This window comes from Paramisgurnus dabryanus, chromosome 3 (assembly GCF_030506205.2).
Source record: "Paramisgurnus dabryanus chromosome 3, PD_genome_1.1, whole genome shotgun sequence".
NCBI classification, from domain to species: Eukaryota; Metazoa; Chordata; class Actinopteri; order Cypriniformes; family Cobitidae; genus Paramisgurnus; species Paramisgurnus dabryanus.
In genome coordinates, this window is record NC_133339.1 from 6,524,694 (window position 1) to 6,540,490 (window position 15,797).

Sequence of the window (15,797 nt, forward strand, 5' to 3'; positions counted from 1 at the left end):
TGTTTCACTACAACAAAACTGTACAGCAGAACTGAGATTGTCAAACTTTCTTGATGTTAAATTTGATCTTTATCATCTTAAAACAGACCCCTGTCTTTAAACACATCTGTACATTTTCATGTATAAACACCCATTTACACTGTGGGGGAAAAGCAATATGAATAATTTTATTAAAAAAAACATGGTTACTAAAATAAATGTACACTGTCCTCCTAAAGCCCGATTTATAGACCCCTTCACCGTTCACGTCACAGGCGGTTCTCACTGCGCATGTCGGGGTCAGAAAAGAATTTTTTCATTTATTGCATCAAATCATCATGAGACAAAATAAACCACATACTCAGAATCAGTGTTTGTGCACTCACTTGATGTAATAATCTCAGTCTCCATCATGTGACGTCCCATTGTGACTCTACAGTGATATTTACTGTCTCTGTTATACACAGTGATCATGTGTTTCACTCTGAATCCATCTGTCTCTCTCTGTGTGTTTGTAGTTTCAGATGTCAAAGTGACTCCTTCACTGTCCAGCCACACAAGTCCAGGTTCAGGATCCCAACCTTTAGATTCACACTGAAGATGAAGTCCACCATAACCATCAGATCCATCTACAGTGATGAGTGGAGGACTTCCTACAGCTACACACATGAAGGATGAAAAATATTTGTTCATATTTTCTGCTTGTTTTTGTTCTGGTTTATTATGATTATGACAACATACAAGCCCCCACTGAAATCTAGTTGACCACCCCAGGTGTCCCCTCTACAAGGCGGTTTTGACATACCATTTTGTGACATGGTAAGGGACATAGACTATAGGACAAATGGACTGTGACACCCCCTTCTAATGAAAAGGTTAGACTACTTAAGTCATTTCTGTGAGCACAAATATTAAAGCAACACCAAAGAGGTGTTTTTTTTTTTTAATTAAAATAACGTTTCCAAAGAAGTTTTCAAAAGAAACAGGGTGAATGACACTCTATAGGCCAAAACCGCATTGAAGAAGTTTCCAACCGTCGGGGCGTGGTCCTGTAGTTCGAGTAAAAACTTCAAAAACTTGCTTTACGGCAGACCTACAATCCAATCAGAGCCAGCTACGCTGCAGTATTTACGTCAGTGGTAATTGACAATTACGCTTCTAACCTGTATGGAGGGGAAAAAAGCAAAAACTCTTTAGTGTTGCTTTAATGCTTAGGGCCCTATTTTAACGATCTGAAACGCAAGTGCGAAGCGCAAAGCGCAAGTGACTTTGTGGGCAGATCTTGGGCGCTGTTGCTATTTTCCCGGCGGGAGAAATAACTCTTGCACCAGGCGCAAATCATTAAGGGGTTGGTTTGAAGTAGGTTCATTATTCATAGGTGTGGTTTGGGCGTAACGTCAAATAAACCAATCAGAATGTCATCCAACATTCCCTTTAAACGCAGGGGCGCAAGTTCCATGGCGGGTTGCTATTATTATTACGGATTTACCAGACGCACACCAGGAGCGGTTCACAGCCGAGGAGACCCACGTTCTTGTAAGAGCAGTCAAAGACAGAGAAGTTGTTTTGTATGGGGATAGGAGAAACCCGCCCAAATCAGCATCAGTTAAACAGGCGTGGGAAGAAATAGCCACAACTGTCTCATCAGCTGGCATCCCCAGGATGTTGCGCCGCAAGCGCTACAATGATGTCAGGAGATGGGGGAATCTCAAGCTTGCCAGCATAAATCGGACACGCCGTGTAACGGGACGCCAGCAGAGGACATCGCTGTGTCCACCCTCACCGCTGAAAGCCAAGAAACGCAAGCAGTCCAACCCCAAGGTACACTTACAAATCAAGTTCACATACATTATGGTTTATTATGAAAACATTTTAATTATTATTTACATAAAATAAATGTAATACAGCCACACAACAAACTTATGAAAATATTTTAATCGTTATTTGCATGAGAATTTTTTAACGCAGCCACACAATGAATAAAAACTATCACCACAATGCTCACCACTATGATTCCCCTTATCTCATGTGTTAATATTTTTTATTGTAACAATTTATGATTTGCAAAAATAACTGCTGCATCTGTGTAGATTAGATAAGCAAAGTGTGTGCGCGTTGTGCCCGCTATACATTGTGGTCAAGCTTGCGCCCTTAAAATAGCATAATGAACAACGCGCAACGCGCCACTGACTTTAGACTAGTTTTTTTTCTGGTCAGGGGCGCAATTGTTTTTTGAAACTGCAAAATAGCATCAGGGATGGTTTGCGCTGAACCGCTAAGGGAGCGCAAGTTCTAGGGTGGCCATTCGTGCCAGTTCCGCCGGACACGTCCCGAACATGTTTTCGGGTTCGTTTTCCGGAAGTCGCGTTGGTCGACCGCATATGTCATCAAGGTTTAATATTTCGGGTTTAATTTAAAAAAAGCAACCGTTACATTTCAAGGTAAGAATGAAACTACAATGATTGTATGTCTTAAAATAAATAAATATTAATTTTCTAATGTATTTTAACTGAAATGTGAGAACCTCGATGACGTATTTGCGGTCGAGCAACGCGACTTCCGGAGAACGAACCCGAAAACATGTTGGGGACGTGTCCGGCGGAACTGGCACGAATGGCCACCCTAGCAAGTTCATTCACTAGTTTGCCGACGTGCGTCTGTGGAGGGAAAAACCCGCTGTGCTCCGGTGCAAAATACGAATGATACATGCGTCACTGACAAAGTCAATTGCGCTGGGTGCAAGATAGGGCCCTTTATCTTAATAATTCATTTTTTAGAAAATTGTGTGCTTCTAATTTTATAGCAACAGTTTGGGCAGGTTGCTTTTCTATTTCAAAATGAAAATGCCCATGTGCATAAAGCAAGGTTTAATAAGAAATAATTAAGAACTTGACTGGTTTGAATAAAGACCAGAACTGAACCCACCTGCACAACTTTGGTATGACAAACATTTATCACCCAAACCATCAATGGGAAAAAGGCCCTTCCAAAACAAAGATGGAAACTAAATTCTTAAATATGATAATGGTACTGTATGGTATAGCATAAATATTAAGAAGGGGGCATCACAATACTTTTGCCGATATAGTGTCAAGATAAGCAGTTCTAACTACTCGGTGGACCAGCAACTTAAATCACATGTATTAAATCAATGAGAATGTCAGTTCCCTTTCAGTCGGTCACTACGATGTCGCCTGGAGGGATCTACTCGGCCTTTTCATTTGAGAGCTCACTCTACAAGTGTGGCATCATCTTGGACATTAGGTTGTGGTTCCATGAGAGCTGCTGGCTTTGTGACACCTAACACATTCACTAGATTTTATAGTGTTTGTGTCGAGTCTTTATCCTCTAAGGTTCTCTCCTCAATCCGGTGAGAACACCTAAGGCCGGCTCATGTGTCAGCTTACAGCTCCGTTTTGTTGCTACATGCAGGGCCGCATTAATGCGTGGGCTTACCTGGGCTTAAGCCCAGGGCCTCGGGCTCGGAGGGGGTCCGAGATGCCAGAAAAAAATAACAAACGCATTTTATAAAAAGTTGATAGTACCTTTAAAATTATGCTTAATCGCTTGGTTTTAAATGTCCGTGTGTGTGAATGCAAATTCAGATGCTTTTTAAAATATTTTTGGTCAACCTCTGGCACAGGGGCACAAAGCTAAAACTTATTAAATCCTTTTGGAGGTCCAGCATATCACTGAAAACACACCAGTGTTTCTCCTCAAACACCATCCTCCGACACACACAGAACCCCCCCCCCCACATAACAAATCCCAAATGTAACCCCTCCTTGTAGCTAATGCACTTTAAGGGCCAGATTTACTAACAGCTAGTGCAAGCGCCAAACCATAATTTTCGCGTTGTTATTTTCTACGAGGTATTTGTTCAAGAGTTCAGTTTAGCAACTAGTCAAGCCCCGGTTCCCCAAAAAAATCTTATCGCCAAGTAGTTCTTAACCTATTCCTTAACCTCTCTCTTAGTGTTTTGGAACGATTCTCGACACGTTCGTACGCTAAGTATATCTTCTGTAAGTCAAACTTTCGTATGGTTGGTCTGGACCATTCGTAAGCTCTCTCTTAGTGTTGTTTGAGCTCAAGACGCTATTCGCCACCACTGTGCAGCAGTCTTTAGAAATCAGCGCAGTACAAGTCAAACTATGGTATGTTGACAATGTTGTGGCTCAACAATGATTTTATGTTTTAGACATTTTAAGAATGCTAATAAAATATGTTCGCAATGGATACAGGCCTATTTATGAAGTTGAATTTTTTGGTATAATTAGCCTAGGCTATTTTATAATGTCATTAAAGCGTTTAAATTGGCAATCACTTTTGTTATTAAAATCTGGCAAACAATTTGGCCCTAAATGGCTATAAGATCTATAAATGGATAAGCATGGTGGTGTCCAGTAAGCGACCAACTATGGCAGCGATCAGGGGCGGAGTGGGACCCAAAAATCTACCGGGAAATTTCATAGACCACCAGCCCTCCATGGTCAAAAAAATAAGCAAATGCTGAAATCTAAAATTACAATAAAATGACTGCACAACAACATGAAATACCAAGTGTAATAACTATTATTTAAAAGATATTAAAGTCAACAACAGTTCCCTAGTTTTAGGTAAGATTAAGCTTACTATGGTTGCAAAGCAGTTGCTTATAAAATTATTAAGCCTGTTTGGAGAGAGATGTTTTATGTGACAATATGTCAGTCATCGTGTGATAACGAAAATATAACACAACTTACATGTTCTGAGCAGGTGTTCAGTGAACAGGCTGTAAACTGTTGGCTAAGTTACATACACTCGTGAAAAACTGATGCTGATTATCTGGGAAACATTCTCTAACAGCAGTCAAGTTGTCATTGTTTGTGTCAAAGTTGTGCATTTGTTGTAACATTAAAACAGGAGATCAGACTTAGGCTACTCTTTGCTGCTCAAAGTGATGCTCGGAGCTCCATTCCTCTGTGGTGTGCGAGGCTATGCTTTTTATTGGTTGTTGCGTTAAATCTTACCCAGATACAACAGTCCTATTTTCTGATTGGCTATTGTGTAGCCTCTTTCTTTTTTTTTTGATTGGCTGATAGAACTCCAGGGGAGACGGGCTTGATAGAGAGAGCGGTGCGGCCAGATACATTTTGAGCGCTGAAGCATATTAAATATATGATAAATAGGTTTTAGTGTGGCCGGAGTGCACGACTAAAGACTGAAAGCACGGCTATTATCAGACCCGCCTTCGCGGCCTTAAAACACTACCGGCCCACCGGGAAAAGTCTCGACTTTCCCGATTGCCACTCCGCCCCTGGAGGCGATCCTTGTATTGAATCAAAGACGTCACCAACCGCGGAGCTGTTTAGTCCATGTAAGTTTTTTATTATGCAAACTTAAGCCCTTTTTTATGTTGCTTCTCCACCATCTTCTGTATCTAACTCTCTCTCTCTCCCTCTTTTCATTGTAGATTAGTTGCTTTTTATTGAAAACATTAACCAATGGCAATCAATACCCCACAGGACCAGAGTAGGACTTTCAGCCCTGATATTTTATGCCTTAGACCTATTTCTATTTTTTAAAAATGGTGGGTCTTTCCTCTTGGGTTAAAAAGGTTTGGAAACCCCATATATGCAATACACAAGCAAGCTTCATCAAGTATGTAGGGGAAACAGATGGAAAAATAAAATCCTTATTTTTAGTACTTAGATCAAATATACTGCCAAATAAGGTAGGCCTACCTTGTGTCAAAAAAGAACAAATTTATAATGGACTTTCAACATTTTATTTTACTTAAGAAGGCGTCATATTCATAAACTTACTTTTTCCAATAAACTGATGATTTGCATCAAATAGATTTGTGTTACTCTCGCAATAGACTACGAATAATGACTATTAGACAATTGATTGTTAGATCTATGACCTATTTTTAAAATAAAAAAGGTTGTTGATCCTTTTCCTTTTAGAAGCCGTTCGTATCAAGTCACCTTCAAGTTTTTTTTTTTTAATTCACGCGCGGCAATCACACTCAAATATAAACATGTCTGAAACAAAACTCGCGTTCACAGGCAACAATTATACCAATAAGTTGTTGGGCAGGGGCGGAGTGGGACCAAAATATCTACCGGGACATTTTGTAGACCACCAGCCCTCCATGGTAGAAAAAAAAAGAAAGAAATGACTACACAACATGAAATACCAAGTGTTATAATAATTATTATTTTTAAAAGATCTTTAAGTCAACAACAGTCCCTAGTTTCAAGTAAGCTAAAGCTTAATTTGGTTGCCAAGCAGTTTCTTATAAAATGATTAAGCCTATAGGAGAGAGGGATGTTTAATGTGACAAAATGTCAGTCATCGTGTGATAACGAAAATATAAGGAGGCCTGGACTACTTGTTCTGAGCATGTTGTCAGTGAACAGGCTGTATGTTGGCTAAGTTGCAGACACTGTAACAAAAACGTTTTCACGAAAACCTAGGGTATGGCAAAAATTCTTCGTACAAGAAGGCCATTCTCAAATAACAAATCTATGAAACCACATATGTGTACTCCATCAACTTGTACAAAATCATACTGACTGCACGGATGTAGCTACACTTACTGACAACAATACGGAAGCAATACAAATGAAAAACAAAAATAGAAATCATGGTTGTTTAAAATGCTTTTCAAATGTTGTCATTCTTAACTAAGTGCAACTCCAGCTACAGATAAACTAAAACAAGATAATATCAAAACAAAACATACTGTGACATCCCTTCACAAATCTTGTCATTGCAACCGCCAATAAACACTTATAAACACACAATAAAGACTTTTAAATGATGTGATAAAGCACACGTAGTTAACCAACTAAGACTATAACACTAGTAAGTAAAACAGGGCTAAATGCAAAAACAAGTCTTACCTTTTGTAGTCGTGCAGTTTTCATTCCACAAGTGGCCATATTCAAAAATGCGCGCAAATAATTAATACAATTCACTTCGACTGCGCTACAATTTCCCAGTGAAAGAGAACATGTATATTTATTCACAGAGAACAAATCATATTACTTCTGGAATAATGTATCCAATATGCATAGCGCGAGTGTGGGGGAGAACCATAGATATGTATATAAAGGCTAGATGGCTCAAGGCGGAGTCAGCTGTGTCGTCACTTGGCGGCCATCTTAGGTCAGTGCTGCCATAGTGCTGCTCCCTGCTGCTGTGGACGGAAGGTGAGTGACATACGCCAACTAAAATGCTCGTAACTTGCTGAATTCTTGACGGATTTACAAACGGTTTGGTTTTTTACAAACGTTATTAACGTGGCTATAATTCTGGATGCTTTAACATGTTTCATGAATTTTTTATTTATTTTTAGTATACGTATTCAGTGTCATAGGTACATCTTTGACGTTTATAACAAACCAATCCGTTTGAAAATCGGTAAAAAATTAAGCAAGTTATGGTCATTTAAAAGTACCTGCATCATTAAAACTCAATGCTACGAGTGAGCGAGCGCCCTGTCCTAAGATGGCCGCCAAAATGCGGACGTTCCACTCAATTGGCCATCAGCGCGGACGAGCCATCTAGCCTTTATATACATATCTATGGGGAGAACCAAGTCTGTTTGAATGTTAAAACAAAAAAGGAGTTTACTTGCGAAAATAAAGATTACAACAGCAGCAGTCATCATGAGACCTCCTGCAGGGGAAGGTTGGGGAACCCCAATGTTCGACTTCAAGCTGCGCTGCAAGAACGACAGGCTGATGACATCAAAGTACCGCGAGGGTGAGTCGAGAAATCATCAGAAGAGTTTGCTTTTGAACCGCTCTCGCGGCACGTTGATGTCATCCGCTTGTTGGTTTTATGTTATAGCATAAAGTCGAACACACGTGTAATTATCCCTATTAGTGATGTACCAATGTTCAGATATGTTCTACTAAAAATATTTAAAATTAGATTTAATGAGCATCATTATAGCCTGTTGATTTCTGGTGTTTTGTCTTATCTGTGGGTGAACGAGGATAAGCTTTTTTTATTGGTTGTTGCGTTAAAATGTACCCAGATACAACAGTGCTATTTTCTGATTGGCTATTGTGTAGCCTCTTTCTTTTTTTTGATTGGCTGTTAAGCTGCACTCTCGACTGGAACTCCAGGGGAGACGGCTTCTTGATAGAGCGGTGCGGCCAGATACATTTTGGGCGCTGCGGCATATTAAATATTTGATTAATAGTTTTTCTGCGTGAGACCGGCCCTCAAAACACTACCGGCCCACCGGGAAAAGTCCCGCCTCTCCCGATTGCCACTCCGCCACTGTTGTTGGGACTCGCGAGGGATTAGCAAGGGATACTGGATTCGTCTACCCATCACAACATATCATGTGAACATATTACTGACAATTTGATAATTTAATTAATAGTCTATATTTTACGGATAACTTAAACTATGTTAAAATAAATGTTACTGGAATAATTTGAGGAATGTTTTTTTCCATAAATAAAACATTTCTAAATGCCGTAATGCACCTTCTGGATCCCTCAATTTTCTTAAATTTTAGACCCATTTCTAAATTACCTTTTTTATCGAAGGTCTTGGAGAAAGTTGTATAATCAACTTCAATCCTTATTAGAAGAGTTTAGTATCTCTGAAAACTTCTGGTCTGGTTTTGAGCCCGGTCATAGTACTGAAACAGCTCTTTTACGAGTTTAGAATAACCTTCTTTTATCTGTTGACTCTGGTAATTCCGCTGTCTTAGTGCTGTTGGATTTAACGGCAGCCTTTGGTAAGGTCAATCATAATATACTTTTAAGACGAATTGAACAATGTGTGGGTATTAAGGGTATAGCTCTTAAATGTTTTAAATCATATTTGACTGACAGATGTTTTTCTGTTTTACTTGGTGAATGTTCCTCATCTGCTGCTTCTCTTACCTGTGGTGTCCCCCATGGGTCAATATTGGGCTCTATGTTGTTTTCACTGTATATGCTGCCTTTGGGGTCTATTTAAAAAAAAAACATCTCCTTTCATTGTTACGCGGATGATGTACAGATTTATCTGCCTGTCAAAACAAATGATAAAGCCTTACTTTTAGGTTGTTTAAGGGATCTAAATTTTCTTTGTCTTGGGTTAGGGTTATCCTCTGTGGTCACTTTCACGCTCCCCGCTCCAACCAACTCTCTTTGTTAGATACTGACAACGCCACTGACACATTTTGTTCCACTCTTACATCCTGCTTAGACACATTAGTTCCTCTGACATCTTGACTGGTCAGCACCACAGCACCTGCCCCTTGGCTATCTAAGGTTCTCAGTGAGCATCGCTCCACACTCAGGGCTGCAGAGAGGAAGTGGCGCAGATCGAAAGATCCTTCTGACCTCTGTCTCTATAAGTCTCTTCTTGCCTCCTTCTCCATGGAAATCTCCTTTGCTAAGACCCTATACTACCATTCAAAGCTTAACAACTCACCTGACTCTCACACTCTCTTCAAGACTCTACTCTCTACTCTTCTTTGTCCCCCTGCCCCCCCACCTTCATCCGACTTAACGGCTGATGATTTTGCTTCCTTCTTTGTGAAGAAAACAAAAACTATCAGCAGTCAGTTCTCCGAGCCGGCGCTCAAACCTCTGAGACATGCTCCCTCCCCTCCTTCTCTCTCCTAGTTGAAGCGGATGTTTCCAAGGTCTTTGCTTCTAACCATCCGACAACCTGCCCGCTAGATCCCATACAAACACATACTACTACCTGGATAGCAATTCATCTGGTTTCAAAAGCGGTCACTCCACGGAGACTGCGCTACTCTCAGTCATTGGAGCCCTAACACAGGCAAGGCAGCCTCCAAACATCTGCGCTGATTACAGGATCTATCTGCCGCTTTTGAAATGGTCAATCACTGCATCCTCCTGTCGACTAGGGTTATGCAGCGGAGTCAGTATTTGTATCTGTAACAATCTCAAAATTATTTGTATCTGTATTTGTATTCGGATGGAACCGGAAGTGGGCGGGTCTTAAACCAGAAGTTTGTCATATTACATGAAAATGACATTTTAAATGAATTTTTGTTTTTATTATAATTATAACTTAAATAACTGTACATATTTATTAAAGTTATTAAGATCGACAAGACTCGCGCTGACTGACAGATCCGAAACGCAACGAAAAGACATGCAAGAACAAGCACTGACAGAATAGTTCAAAAACATCTATTTTGACAAGAATTTACGAAAGCACAATAAGCATTACAACAAACCTACTCATCATTATCTATGTCCATACAGCGTTTGGGCGAACATAACTAATTGTTAAAAAAAACTTTCTCATTAATCTTCATCTAAATTAATAAATAATCAGATATTTGTTTAAAATGTCAAATAACAGTGTGCTCTTTTATTTAAAATCAGTTTTGACTTAGTTCAAAACAAGCAAAATGATTTTAAACAATAAGGTAATAAGAAAGATTCAATTCAAATGTTTCAGTTGTTATTTACTTACTTTATTTTTATGTTAATTGCAATTCATGTCATAGTAATCTTCAGTTTAAATTTGCTTTTTAAATGTTACATTTTCATATTTTTATCTATTTACTTAATTATTTTATATTCACCTAGATTGACAATGAAGCTTTCTTTAACTTGAAGTAATTAAAAGATCATCTGTGACCGAAGTCACACGGAGACACGGAGTTATTAATAAATATTTTATTATCAGAGTGGAGCATTTTATCAAGGTTTTCTGGTCTTGTGTAAATAAAATAAAAAATGGTTATTTTTTACAGTTGGGTTAAAAGAAGTTTGATATTAGCAGCGTTTTAATTCCTAAACTAATTCCAAAACAGAACACGTTTCTAAATAAGGGATGCGCAGAAAATGTCATCCATGTTATTTTATAGATTGCACTCATTCACTTCACACACATTATTTTTGCTTTAAGGAGGTTATAATTTAGCGCTGTTCCAGTAAAAACGTGATTATATCTGGCAGAATATTTTTTCTGTTATTCTGATGAATTCGTTATTTGTTAAAAAACCATTATCCGTGCCCTTCCGAATAACGTATTCGGCTTCGGGCACATCCCTACTGTCAACCCTCATGGCTATGAGTGTCTCTAACACAGCGTTTTTATGGTTCAAGTCGTACCTCTCATGAAGGTCATTTCGGGTATCCTGGAGAGGTAACGTCTCCGAACCCCAATGTCTTGATACCGGGGTGCCTCAAGGCTCTGTGCTTGGACCAATGTTCTTTTTTATATACATGACATCCTTGGGCTCTGTCATTCGAAAACATGGCTTTTCCTACCACTGCTATGCAGACGACACTCAACTCCATCTGTCATTCCACCTTGATGATCCCATGGTTTCTGCCTGCATCTCGGCATGCCTAAGGGACATCTCACTCTGGATGAAGGATCACCAGTCGTGACACGGTCTGCTGACACTTTAGCTGTCTTTAAGACTCGGCTAAAAACCCATCTCTTCCGCCATTACCTCACTTCCTAATAAAGGACTTACTATCTTTCTCTATTTTCTTTCTTTTTATCTGTACATTTCTTTAAAAAAAAATTACTAACCAACCCTCGTCTATGTATACTGTGTTGGACTGGATGAGACTATTTCTAGTGCACTTATGTATTCCTGTTCTTGTGTTGCTATATTGCTTCTATTGTTGACCTCATTTGTAAGTTGCTTTGGACAAAAGCGTCTGCTAAATGTAAATGTCAGCCACCAACCAGCTCGTCGGGAGAAGCTGGGGTTTGGTATCTTGCTCAAGGACACCTCAACACTTGGTCAGGTGGAGCCAGGGATTGAACCACCAACCTGCTGATTTGTAGACAACCTACATGAACCACTGAGCCACTGCCACTTATATCTTTCAGAGTCGTCTTAGCGCGCTAAGAGATAGTGTTATCGGGGAACCGGGGCCAGACCATTAAAAAAACAGAAAACCGGAAGTAAAGTTCTTACCAGAAGTAAAGACGTGTAATCGCGTCACCGCAACAATGTGCTGTACTGCCGCACGTTGAAACAAACGCGTTGATTAACGGGAAATTATTGGAGGGAGTGAAATTATCGTAACATTTGGACACCCTGGACACCCCTTCTAGCTCCGCCACTTTATGTATTGCATAGATGGGCTGAACACACTCAAAGTTGCAGACTAAATGTGGGGAACAGGCGAAGTCCTGCTGCTGTTTTCATATGAAATTTAAAGGAGACTAAAACGATCATGAATCCGTGTACAGTTATGGAGATAACACAACAAAATATTCGGGGAGGGGGGCTGAGAAGAATTTGGGAAGGGGGGCTAAATGTGCATTACAACACCCATGATCAGCAATGGTGTTGAATGATAAATTTTCACATGGCTTATCTTAAAACATTAAAAACACCACATAGACATACTGTATAAACAACAATAAAAACCTGATTTTCCTCACAGTGTGACTTTAATTTTAGTTTTTGTGGTTCGCTCACCTTCAACTCTGAGATCAATATTGATGTCATAACTCCAGGTTTTGTACTGAATAAAACAATTGTAAGCTCCTTCATCAGAGACCTGAACTCTTGAGAGTTTAAGTGATGTGTTTCCTTTCTGTAGTTCATCTTTAAACACTTCAGTTCTTCCTCTGTATGACTGAAGCTGATTTGTGTTTTTGTCTTCATGATCTTCATAGAGATGAACTACTGAGTCTTTAAGATCAAGTCTAAACCACTTGACTCTCATGCTTACAGCATTGATGTTGGGTTTGAGAGAACAGGGCAGAATCACATCTTTACCAGCTATAGCGAAGAGAGGAGCTACAGGTCCAACAACATCAAACTGATCTGTAAAGGAAAACAGAAAACAGGTCTGAAATCTGGTGAAGTTTTGGGTGGTTTTAGCACGTTAAATTTATTCATAAAAACACTATATGCAAAATTAAATAGGCTTTGTCTAGAACAATGACCATTATAAGCATTCTGTAATATCTGCACCTCAATCATTTCCTGCCACTAAACGAACTAAACGAGCAACCATCAGGTTACAAGCCAGACTCTCTAACCACTAAGTCACAACTTCCAAAGTTGGTTTGTTGTAATGTGTGAATATTTACTTGCTCTTGAATCATTAGCGGTTAGCTTGTTTGATAAGTTGTGCACACAGGATCATAAACATGTTGGGTACTCTTTTTTTGGATCATTAAAACGCCTTTTTTAATCAAATTCTACATTTTCGTCATAAATATGTGGCCAGTGGTATAAATCTTTTTTTGCCTTTAGTTTTACTGTGCTGAAATTGCAGGTGTGGCCCTTTAAGATATCGCCGGTCTCGGCGAGATTTCCCTTTTACATGCACAAAAGAAGAACAGTCATTTTTTGAGAACCTGTTGGAGCAAACGGGGAAATAAGGATGTGTTTGGATATGGGACAAGCAAACACTGCAATCACTCGTGGAAGGTTTCCGATCCCCATGGTGGATGAACTGTTGCAAGGCAGAGTTTAGTTCCAACCCTAACCAAACACACCTGAATTTTATTTCCAAGTAATCCTGAAAACTTGAATTAGATTTTTCAGGTGTTTAATTATGGTTGGAACTAAACTCTGCAGGACAGTGGCCCTGCAGGACCAGGGTTCCCCACCCCTGCATTAAACCATCGCAATGGACAATGATATGGTTAGAATCTGAACTGTCTTAACTTTAAGATGAATTCTGAACTGTCTTAAGTTTAAGTTGAATGAATGTAAAATATGAATGACAACTTTAGTGGGGTAAGTTCATATTCAAGTACAGGGGGAATGTTGTGTATTGATGTGACGTCATGGACGTCACCAAGTTAGAATGAGGAAGAAAAGATGGAGGACAAGTTCAATCTTGTGTCCGCGTGGTTTAATTCGAAACAGATACTTTTGAAAGGTCATAACAAGATACTGTTAAACCTCTTGTTTTAATTTCTAACAGTGTGTATTTGTGTTTCTTTTATTTATTTTGTACCATAGTACTACCGTATTTTCTTTACTTTATTTCACCTTATGTATTGCATAGATGGGCTGAATGCACTCAGAGTCGCAGACTAAAGGGGGGGAACAAGCAAAGTCCTGCTGTCGTTTTCATATGAAATTTAAAGGAGACTAAAATGATGACGAATCTGTGTACAGTTAGGGAGCTAACACAACAACATTTTCAGGGGGAGGCTAAGAAGAATTTGGGAAGGGGGCTAAATGTGCATTACGACACCTATGCTCAGCAATGGTGTTGAATGATAAATTTTTGCATGGCTTGTCTTAAAACATATTAACACCACATAGACATACTGTATAAACAACAATAAAAACCTGATTTTCCCCAAAGTGAGACTTTAATTTTAGTTTCTGTGGTTTGCTCACCTTTAACTCTGAGATCAACAGTGATGTCATCATGCCAGGTTTTGGACTGAATGAAACACGTATAAAGTCCTTCATCAGAGATCTGAACTCTTGAGAGTTTAAGTGCTGTGTTTCCTTTCTGTAGTTCATCTTTAAACATTTCAGTTCTTCCTCTGTATGACTGAAGCTGATTTGTGTTTTTATCTTCATGATCTTCATAGAGATGAACTACTTCGAGATCAAGTCTAAACCACTCAACTCTCATGTCTACAGCACTGATTTGGGGTTTGAGAGAACAGGGCAGAATCACATCTTCACCAACTACAGTGATGAGAGGAGCTACAGGTCCAACAACAGCTGTAAGAGACAGAAAACAGGTCTGAAATCTGCTGAGGTTTTGGGTGGTTTCAGCATGTTAGATTTATTCCTAAAAAAAACAATATGCAAAATTAAATAGACCTATAGAACAATAACCATTATAAGCATTCTGTAATATCTGCACCTCAATCATTTTCTGCCGGCCATGGAACTGAACCAGCGACCATCAGGTTATAAGCCAGACTCTCTAACAACTAAGTCACAACTTCCCCCCATAAGTTTGTTGTAATGTGGGAATATTTACCTTCTCTTGAATCATTAGCGGTTAGCTTGTTTGATAAGTTGCGCCCACAGGATTGTAAACATGTTGGTTACTATTTTTTTTCGATGTTTAAAACACCTCCTTTAATCAGATTCGACACTTTCATCATAAATATCTGACTTACGTAAGGTTTTTACTCCATAGCCTATAAAAACCTAAACAAATAACATGTTGTAATAAAGGAAGACAATGACGTAATGTGTGATGTAAACATACGTAATCTGCTTTTTCAGATAATAAAAATAAAGTTTTTAACCATTGCATAAACTGCTTAAAGGTGGAGTGCACAATGTTTGAAAGCCAATGTTGATATTTGAAATCACCTAAACAAACATGCCCCTATCCCAATAGAATCTGGACCTTCTTTTAAAAGACCCGCCCCACACATATGCAACCCGGCAAGGATGTCGGTTAGTAGACACGCTCCTTACTGCTGATTGGCTACAAGTGTGTTTTGGTAGTCGGCCCGTCTCCTTTTCCAAAGCGTTTTTCAAACATTGTGCACTCCCGCCTTTAAGCTGCTCCACAATACATTTCTGAACATCTTGTGTCCAGGTAAAAAGTTAAAGTTGCTTATCCTGTACCTCAACTGTTTACTCTGCTGAGTCAAATCAACCCCACTGTTAACCTAGCAAGCAATACCTGTCATTTCAACGTCTGGCTGTGCGTAGCCCACTTCTAGCGCAAATAAACTTTAATTTGGTTACATGTGGTTTTTGCCAAAATAACTTGTGAGATGTATGGTATTTCATCATATAAGCAAAGTTAACAGAGATTACAAGGTTTGTTTCATTTCTTTAAAGTGTTTTATGCACAGTCTGTACGTAGCCACTATTTAGCTCATAAATAGATCGACTACAAATAACCCACGTTTAG

The 15,797-nt window shown here is 39.2% G+C and overlaps 1 protein-coding gene across 2 annotated transcripts in view; it reads right to left on the reverse strand.

Moving 5' to 3' along the window:
• LOC135734239 (butyrophilin-like protein 2) overlaps positions 1–15,797 on the reverse strand; it is a 43,830-nt gene that overhangs the window by 12,181 nt on the left and 15,852 nt on the right. For both annotated transcript variants that reach the window (XM_065253163.1, XM_065253162.1), the window contains exons 4-6: positions 14,303–14,638; positions 12,413–12,763; positions 366–638 (exon numbers count right to left, since the gene is read on the reverse strand). In XM_065253163.1, the coding sequence (XP_065109235.1) occupies positions 366–638; positions 12,413–12,763; positions 14,303–14,638 (960 nt within the window). The remainder of the gene's footprint in view (positions 1–365; positions 639–12,412; positions 12,764–14,302; positions 14,639–15,797) is intronic.